Below are 10,387 nucleotides of genomic sequence, written 5' to 3' on the forward strand. Positions count from 1 at the left end.
CCTCCTGGTCTACTAGGTGTCACATAGTAGGTACTCAATAAATGCTTAATTACTACATTCCAGGGACTCTTCATCAATAACCCCTTTAGAGAACCAACTCTCCACTCAAAACCAACAGGGAAGAAAGGGTAAACATTCTTAGATATTCTTCTTTGTTTATAAATATCTAATACTTTGAGGCTCTATGAGCAAAATCAATTTCATATCTATTGACTGGTTTTCATGCCCTGAGTCTCTAGGAAGGAAGCTATATAAATGATGAGTAAGGTGAGAAGCAAATTAGGAAGACAAGTCTCTTGCTGTGACCATAAACATTAAATAAATTAACCTTAGGTTGTTATGCGTCTTCCAGACTCCACCTGACCCTTCTGGATACCTAATAACCTTCCGATCTGGACTGAAAAGTGCCAGGTCAGTCAATGACAGAGGTGGCAGTTGGATGGATAAATAATTGCCCCTATCCAAATGTTACCACATCTAATAAATAAAATTCATGACTTAAAAAGTAATCTTGTTCTTTTTGTCCCTAGAGTCAAAGATTTAATGAGGTTAAAGGAACAAATTCACTTACTGGGACAGATCCAAATCATTTTCTTTTCGTTTTCTTGGAAACTCTGTCACGTGTGGGCTGAAGGATCCAACAGCTGTTGGTTTTGCCCATATGCTCATACGATTGGAAACCATTGGAGCAATGAACCAGTTGTCTTCTATCAATACTTTACCTATAAGAGGTAAAAAGATAAAGCACAATCCTATATAATAAAAGGCTAATATGCAAATCGACCGAACAGCAGAATGACTGGTCACTATGATGCACACTGACCACCAGGGGGCAGACGCTCAATGCAGGAGCTGCCCCCTGGTGGTCGGTGTGCTCCCACAGCAGGAGTGCCGCTCAGGAAGACGCCGGACTCACGGCTGGTGAGTGCAGCAGTGGTGGTGGGGGCCTCTCCCACCTCTGTGGCAGTGCTAAGGATGTCCGACTGATGACTTAGGCCCGCTCCCCCCCACCCCCGGACATCCCCCAAGGGCTCCCAGGGTGCAGGCCGGGCTGAGGGACTTCCCCTCCCGCCCCCCTGAGTGCACAAATTTTGTGCACCAGGCCTCTAGTAAGATATAAAAAGATAAAGCACAATAAGATACCTAATTTTAAACATTAACTTTTACTTTATATATATCCATAGCACACATTTTAAATCGTTTTTCTGTCTTAAAAATATCAACTAAACAATATAACATAGAAAGAATAATTGTGTACATTTAAATATTAGAAATGTATTTGTTAGTCCATACTTTTAAATTTATTTTTCTCAATCTAATTGTTAAAAAAGTGAATATTGAAGAAAACATGGAAAACACAAAGAAAGTAGAAAGGAAGGGGGAATACCAAATTTCACAAACCAATGTTACTTTATTTAGAGATTTCCTTTTAGAATATCCCTATAGTTATTAAAGTAATTGAAAGCATCGTGTATACTGTTTTATTTATACATCATTGTGATAACTTTACAGTGTGATTACAAATTCTTTATAAAATTATTCTAATGGCTGCATAATACACCATCATGAAGATGTGTCATAGCTTCTTAACTCCTCTGCTGCTGTTAAAATGTATGTTTTTTACTTTTCACCATCACAAATATGTATTGTGGTACATAAAGCTCTTTATCTACTGGTTATTTCTTTTGAAAAGCATCCCAGAAATGACTTAACAAGGTCAAGGGACAAGAATATTTTAAACCCTGAATTAATAAATATTACAGTAAAACCCTTTTTGTCTAAAGTATGTTTTTGTCTAAAGTGTGGTTTCTTACATGTTTTATGAAATACAAAAATCAGAATCACTAACTAAAAATAATCTATAGCCCAAATGTGAGGCTCCTTCACATATTAAAATGCATATAACAAGTTTAAACTCATTTGTACCCTGAATTATATGGTGAAAAGATATAAGCAATATTTTACAAGGAGAGTGTAATCAATCTATAACAGTGGGCGAGTTTTAATATATCTCTATCTGTAACTGATAGTTTGAGCATTCAGGAATAATGACATAAAAGATCTAATCCACACAGTGAACAAGCTTGATATAATAAACATAGAGGCCATTCCAAATCCCGTGTTGTTTTAGAGTACCCATGAAGCATTTATAAAAATTGACAATATACTGGACCAAAACAAAGTAAATCTCAACAATTTCAAAAGATTGATATTATACATAAAACATTTTCTGACTACAGTGTAATTATTAGATAGCAGTAATAAAAAGATAAGTAGAAAAAACTTATATCTTAGAGAATTAAGAAATACATAATTAACTCATGGGACAGGAAAGAATTCAATGTAAAATTATAAAATATTTTGAACTAAATAATAAAAATATCATACATGAAAATGTGTAGAGACCGTGAAAGCACTACTTAGAGGGAAATTTTTACCCTAAATGTTTTTTTAAAAAAGAAAGGCTGAAATTTAATGAGCTAATAACTTAAGAATTAGAAATAGATGAGTAAATTAAATTCAAAGAACTAGAAGAAAGGAAATCATTAAAATAACACCACAAATAAATAGGAATACAAGCAAGTATAGGTCAAAAAAGCTAAACGTGTTCTTCCAAAGATAGGAAAATCTAATAACCCCATGGCAAGATTTTTCAAGAGAAAATGAGGGTATAAACAAATAAAGATAGAAATAAGCATGGAGTCATAATTTTAGACGACCTAGAGATTTGAAAGAAAATAAAATCTCATGAACATTATTCTAAAGATTTGAAAATAATGAAAAAATTGCCAGAGAATTTTAGCTAACAAAACAGAAGCAAAAGGAAAAACTTATGCGTGCATATAAGCCTAACCAATGGACACAGACAACAGGGGGGTGAGGGCATGAGGGGGGGGTAATGGGGGGATGAGGACACATATGTAATACCTTAATCAATAAAGAAATTTTTTTTTAAATATATTTTATTGATTTTTCACAGAGAGGAAGGGAGAGAGATAGAGAGTTAGAAACATCGATGAGAGAGAAACATCGATCAGCTGCCTCCTGCACATCTCCCACTGGGGATGTGCCCGCAACCCAGGTACATGCCCTTGACCGGAATCGAACCCGGGACCTTTCAGTCCGCAGGCCGACGCTCTATCCACCGAGCCAAACCGGTTTCGGCAATAAAGAAATTTTTAAAAACAGAAAAACTTGCCCTGGCCTGGTAGCTCAGTTGGTTAGAGCATCATCCCGATAGCCAAGGTTGTGGGCTCGATCCCCAGTCAGGGCACATACAAGACACAACCAACGAATGCATCAATAAATGGAACAACAAATCGATGTGTCTCTCTCTTTCCTCTCTTAATCTCCCCTCCTAACCCCCAACACTCTTTTTTACAAAGCTTATATCATTTTGATATTAAAACCTATCTCATTCATGAAGATACAAAAATCTTAACAAAATATCAGCAAACAAAATTCATAAATGTATCAGAAGAATAACCCATCATGACTAAGATAGCTTTATCCCAGAAATGCAAGTCTGGTTTAATATTAGTAAATGTATGTAATTTACCACAATAACAGATTAATGAAAAAATGATTATAGCAACAGAAATATTAATGAAGACTGCAAGCATTCTCTTTACAATCAGAAACAAGAACACCTTCTATCATTACCCCTTTTCAAAATTATTTTAGAAGACCTGCCAGTCGAGTAAGGGACCAAAAAAAAGGTATAAGAATTAGAAAAGAAGAAAACTATTTTGCTACAATTGGGAAATGAGATGATTTGAGTATACAGAAAACCCAAATAACCAACAGATAAACTATTAAAATCAGAGAACAGAGTAAGTTGGCTGTATGTAAGATCAATATATAAAAATCAGTTGCGCCCTGGCTAGTGTGGCTCAGTTGGTTAGGCGCCATCCTGTGCACCAAAAGGTTGCTGATTTAATCCCTGGTCAAGGCACATACCCAGGTTGTGAGCTCGAGCCCCGATCCCTGGTAGGGGGAGAGCAGGAGGCAGCTGATGGATGTTTTGCTCTCACACCCATGTTTCTTTCGTCTCCCTTCCTCTCTTTCTAAAAATCAATAAACTATTCTTAAAAAAAAAAAAATCAATTGCTTTTCTATTCACCAGTAACAAACAGTAAGAAAATGACATTTAAAAAGAAACAATTTATGCCATGACCGGTTTGGCTCAGTGGACAGAGCGTCGCCCTGCAGACTGAAGGGTCCCGGGTTCGATTCCAGTCAAGGGCACATGCCCAGTTTGCGGGCTTGATCCCCTGTAGGGGTCATGCAGGAGGCAGCGGATCAATGATTCTCTCTCATAATTGATGTTTCTATCTCTTTCTCCCTCTCCCTTCCTCTCTGAAATCAATAAAAATATATTTTTTAAAAAGGAAACAATTTATAACAACATCAAAAACTATAGAGTACCTAAGGAATAAATCTAATAAAAATGATATGATCTATAAGATTTTTATGGAGAAAGTTATGAAAAGTGTACATAAAATATTTTAAAAGATCCAAATAAGTGGAAAGATACGCTTATGGATTCAAGGCCTCAATATCATAAGAATGTCAATTCTCCTAAAATAGATGAGCAATTACTGTCAAAATGAGTTTTGGGGGTTTTTTTGGTGGAACTTCACAAGCTGAATATAAATGTATACGAAAGTACAGTGGGTCACGACTAGCCAAGGAAAACATTGGAGGACTTGCCTTATCAGATATCAAGATATTATAAGACAATATACTATTGGCGATACCCAGTGGGGGATAAACAGACCAAAGGAAAAGAAATATAGAGCCCAGGTATGTATATATGGACATCTGCTAAATGTCAGAGGTGAAATTTCAGATCAATGTGAAGAAACCAACTTTTTAATAAATGGTCCCTGACTAATTGGTTTTCTCTATGGAAAATAATAAAGCCGACTCCTACCTTATACCAAACATAAAAACCAACTCCAATTAGATATGAGACCTAAATGTAAAGGGCAAAAATATAATAGAGAAGACTCTAAGGAGAGAGAATATGTTTGTTATTGGTATAAGGAGAATTTCCCAAAACATAAAAAGTTAAAGCAATAAAGGAAAAGATTGATTGATTCGACTTCCTTAAAATTAAGTTAATGTTGATCAAAAGGCAACATAAAGAGAATGAAACCACAAATCATATATTTTGCCATACATGTAAACAACAAAGATCTAATATCTAGAGCACATAAACAATGCCTTTACTCTAATATGACGCCAAATTGGGTCACTTCTCAATGACAAAGGTAATACATGTTATTTAACACTCAGTAAAACAATTCAGAATTTAGACTGGACAAAGATACTGTTTTACAAAGGAAGTCTGTGGTTTTATTTTACTAGATGTACCAGTTAATCATGAGGATTTTTTTCAATAGATGGAGTTACACATATGTTGATATATATATATGCGATTTGATATGTATGCTATTTTGGTGTATTGACAACTAGCTTCAAAATTTCATATGTCAAATTTGCTGAAGGTGTTAACATCATAGATATTTTTACTCTTAAAAATGTCGAATTTCGTGCCAAGAAAAGAGCATTTGCGGGAAGTTTTAACTTTATTTTGAAGAAAAGTGCTGCTGAAAGTTATCGTATACTTCAGGAAGCTTATGGTGAACATGCTCCAACTCAAGATACTTATGGACGCTGGTTTAAACGCTTTAAAAGTGATGATTTCAATGTGAAAGACAAAGAACATCCAGGTCAACTGAAAAAGTTTGAAGACCGACAATTACAAGCATTATTGGATGAAGATGCGTGACAAACTCAAAAACAACTTGCAGAAAGATTAAACGTTGCTCAGCAAACAATTTCCGATCATTTACAACCCATGGGAAAGATTTTTAAAGGAAGGAGAATGAGTGCCTCATCAACTGAATGGAAGACAAATGGAAAACCGAAAAGTCATAAGTAAAATATTGCTTCAATGACACGAAAGAAAGTCTTTTTTGCATCAAATTGTGACTGGCGATGAAAAGTGGATTTATTTTGAGAATCCCAAACGCACAAAATCATGAGTTTATCCAGGTCAACAATCAACATCAACTGCAAGGCCAAATCGCGTCGCAAAGAAGACAATGCTCTGTGTTTGGTGGGATCAGGAAGGTGTGGTGTAGTATGAGCTTCTAAAGCCAGGTAAAACTATAATACTGATCGCTACCAACAACAAATAATCAATTTGAACCACGCTTTGATCGTAAAACGACTAGAATGTGCCAGAAGACACAGCAAAGTAATTTTGCTTCATGATGATGCACCATAACTCACTTCAAAACCAGTTAAAAGCACATTAAAAGATCTTGCCTGGGAAGTATTAACCCACCCGCCGTATTCACCAGACCTTGCTCCTTCAGATTACCACTTGTTCAGATTGATAGCACACACACTTTCTGAGCAGTACTTCAAAACGTACGAAGAAGTGGAAAATTGGGTCTCTGAATGCTTTGCCTCAAAACAAGAAAAGTTCTATTGGGACAGTATCCATAAATTACCTGAAAGATGGGGGAAATGTGTAGCTAGCAAGGACATTACTTTGAATAAAGCACTTTTGATGTTTCTCTTGAAATTACCGTGTTTTCTTTGATTACAAAATCTGCCATTATTAACCGGTACACCTAGTAGACCTACAGTGGGGACTTGACTTACGAGAGTCCCAACTAATGAGTTTTTTGAGATACCATCTATCTCTCGGCCGATTTTTTGCATTGAGTTGATAGAGTAATTTGAGTTAACGAGCTCCTTAACGAGCTCAGTCTCGGAACAAATTAAACTCGTAAGTCAAGGCCCCAATGTATATATAACTACTCGAGCTTTGACAACCATAATATTCCACATTTTTGTCCTAAATTACTCTTTCTCCTAAACCAGCGTTTCTCAACCTGTGGGTCGCGACCCCTTTGGGGGTCGAACGACCCTTTCACAGGGGTCGCCTGACCATTGGAAAAGATATATCCTATCTAATAAGAGACAAACATGGTAATTAACTGTACCTCTGACACACTTCCCATTGGCTAATCAGGGCGATATGCAAATTAACTGCCAACCAAGATGGCGGCCGGCAGCCAGGCAGCTGAAGCGAACAGGAGGCTTGCTTGCTCCAGTGAAGGAGGAAGCCAAGGTTCCCCGCCTGCACTGCTGGACTCTGAACTTGCACTCTAAGCAACTATGTTGCAATTATAGACGCTAAACAAACCCCATGCTTTCAGCCAGTTGGCCAAGCTGGAGTTGCAACAGAGTTTCGATTATAGAACCCAAACAAACCAGATACCTGCTTTCGGCAGCTGAGGCCTCAGAGCTGGAGCCGAGCCTCAGAGCTAAAGCCGGCTCTCAGTTCCAGTGACAGCCATAGAAGGTAAATAAATCCCAGAATTAAAAAAAAGAAAAAAGAAAAAAAAGAGGGGTTGGGAGCTTCAGTCACCCGCCAGCCTGAAAACGGCCCTCAGCCCCTCACCCAGACAGGCCAGGCACCCCAGTGGGGACCCCCACCCTGAAGGGGGTGTGACCAGCTGCAAACGGCCATTATCCCCTCATCCAGGCTGGCCAGGCACCCAAGCGGGACCCCCACCTTGATCCAGGACACCCTTCAGGGCAAACCATCCGGACCCCATCCATGCACCAGGCCTCTATCCTATATAGCAAAAGGGTAATATGCCTCCCAGCACCAGGATCAGCGGAGCAGCGAGGCCTCCCAGCACCGGGATCAACGGAGCAGCGAGGCCTCCCAGCACTGGGATCAGCGGAGCCATGAGGCCTCCTGGCCCCTGGAGCAGCGTGATGGGGGGCAGCGCCCAAACCCCCGATCACCCTGCAGCTCTGTGTGTGACAGGTGGCGGGGCCATAACCTCCCTATCCACCCTGCTCTGTTCGTGACAGGGGAAGGTGCCCCAACCCCATGATTGGCCCTGCTCTGTGCCTGATAGGGGGGAGCTCCCCAAACCCCTGATTGGCCCTGCTGTGTGTGTGACAGGGTGCAGCGCCCAAACCACCCCATGGGCCCCGCTTTGTGTGTGACGGGGTGGAGCCGCAACCTCCCCATCAGCCCTGCCCTGAGTGTGATGGGGGGAGTGTCCCAACCCCCTGATCGGCCCTGCTCTGTGGGTGACAGGGGCCGGCGCCCCAACCCCCTGATCCGCCCTGCTCTGTGTGTGACAGGGGGTGGTGCCCCAACTCCCCTATCGGCCCCATTCTGTGCATGACAGGGGGCAGCGCCCCAACCCCCTGATCGGCCCTGCTCTGTGTGTGACAGGGGGTGGTGCCGCAACCTCCCCATCGACCCTGCCTTGAGTGTAAAGACGGCGGCGCCCCAACCCCGGAATTGGCCCTACCCTGAGCGTGACTGGGAGTGGCATCGCAACCTTCCAATCTGCCCTGCTCTGTACGTGATAGAGGGCGGCACCCCAACTCCCCAATCGGCCCTGCTCTGAGCCTGACCAGGGGCTGCACCTAGGGATTGGGCCTGCCCTCTGCCACCCGGGAGCAGGCCTAAGCCAGCAGGTCGTTATCTCCCGAGGGGTCCCAGACTGTGAGAGGGCACAGTGGGGCTGAGGGACACCTCCCCCCCCCCCCAGTGCACAAATTTTTGTGCACCAGGCCTCTAGTTGAATATATAATTACATATTGTTTTTGTGATTAATCACTATGCTTTAATTATGTTCAATTTGTAACAATGAAAATACATCCTGCATATCAGATATTTACATTACGATTCATAACAGTAGCAAAATTACAGTTATGAAGTAGCAACGAAAATAATTTTATGGTTGGGGGTCACCACAACATGAGGAACTATATTAAAGGGTCACGGCATCAGGAAGGTTGAGAACCACTGTCCTAAACCAAACCATGTGATTCTTTTGAATTTTACCCATACGGTGCTTTGTTGCTATCTGGTTGCTCTCTTTCGGCTATATGTTGGCTAAAAATCCTTTGCTGTGTGGTGTGATTGGACTATAGCACCCAAGAGTTGTCTAGTCCACAGAGAGGAGAGGAGAACTTTTATTGATAATGTTTTGATTATACGTTATCTGTAAGACTGTTAGACTGCATTAGCTTTTATTTTATACATTGGGCCTTTACACTGTTGATTCATTCAGTTATATAATTTTAGAACTATAACTGACATTATAGATGGTCTAATATAACTCCCTTGCTTTCCAAGACAGCTGATTGGGGCATTTTCCCTTTATCAGGAAGAGGGACTACTGGGGCAGTCTCCTGACTCCCATACAGTCTCTTCCCGATTAAACCCAAATCTGTCTTTCCTATAGGCTGTTGTTAAGCCCCATCTTTATCATTTCATACATGTGCTTTTTTTTTTGTACATAGGTGCTTGCCCTTTTTTTTTTAAGTTTAATCTCCTTCCGTGTCACCCTCTCCGCATCTTTTTGCATTCGCATTATATCTAACAGACTGACTAAGCCTCCTCAAAATATGCCATTGCAAAAGTGACCAGCATGACATATACGTTTTCAAACCAAATGTCTCGCTGGCATGTTGAACAAAAAAAGCCAAGGAAACAGCAGGGAAGTTATTCACTATGACCAAATAATATGGAGGCGAAGTGAGAGCCCAAGTAAGAGTTACAGAGGAAAGCAAAAGGTTGACACCAGGGATGAGACAAGAATGGTGAGAATGGACTCGAACACTCAGCACACAGGAACACTGAGCTGCTTTGGGCTGGAGAAAGTGGCAAGACTGTGGACAATGCAAGGGTGTCAGAGAGCCTCAGGGATTAAGCTGTGCTCCCTGCAGCATGGCCACTGGGCCTCATGGCTTAAAATGAGCCAGAAGGGATCTAGTTACCTATATGACCTTTCTTCCCACTAAGAAAGGAGGGGCCCGGTATTCTCCAGGCTTGCTCAGTGCAAAACCACATATATCTCAGAGCATGTATGAGGTAAGATGAGGATTTGCTTATATCACTCCCACCAGACTATGTACCAGCAATGGTCTTACAATGAGCAGGTGCCCCGGCTCTCCTGCACAGTAGGTATAAGTCTCTCCATATCTGCTCTTGAGGGGATGGTGTTCGGGATGGAACACAAACCAATTGTACGGGTGTCAATGGGAGAAGCTGAACATGGCAAATAGGAAGTTTATGACTTCGAAACTTTAGAATGAACTCAAAAAACAGTTCTCCAGTTTGTAGCACAACTAGGTAGAAAGGAGATGGTAGGAAAAGGGCCAGTCTATTCCAATATTTAGATAGTCACCCGGTGAGTGAAACTTGTCAACTGTGGTCCCATAATGCCCTGCACATCACCAGTACATGCTCTTCAAGTTACTACGAAGCAGACACTGCCACAGGGGCTGGGAATACCACAGCGACCACAGAATCGGCTCCTTCATGAGA

The 10,387-nt window shown here is 40.9% G+C and overlaps 1 protein-coding gene across 2 annotated transcripts in view; it reads right to left on the reverse strand.

Moving 5' to 3' along the window:
* The window catches only part of BMAL2 (basic helix-loop-helix ARNT like 2), a 69,904-nt gene extending 69,188 nt beyond the window's left edge, over window positions 1-716 (reverse strand). The window contains exon 1 of one of the 2 annotated variants that reach the window (XM_081083706.1): window positions 572-716. In XM_081083706.1, coding sequence (XP_080939832.1) covers window positions 572-684 — 113 coding nt within the window. In that variant the 5' untranslated portion in view covers window positions 685-716. The remainder of the gene's footprint in view (window positions 1-571) is intronic. The other variant, XM_081083705.1, reaches the window with a different exon arrangement.
* Between the last annotated feature and the right edge of the window lie 9,671 nt (window positions 717-10,387).

This window comes from Myotis nattereri, assembly GCF_964212035.1.
Source record: "Myotis nattereri genome assembly, chromosome: 2".
Taxonomy (NCBI): Eukaryota; Metazoa; Chordata; class Mammalia; order Chiroptera; family Vespertilionidae; genus Myotis; species Myotis nattereri.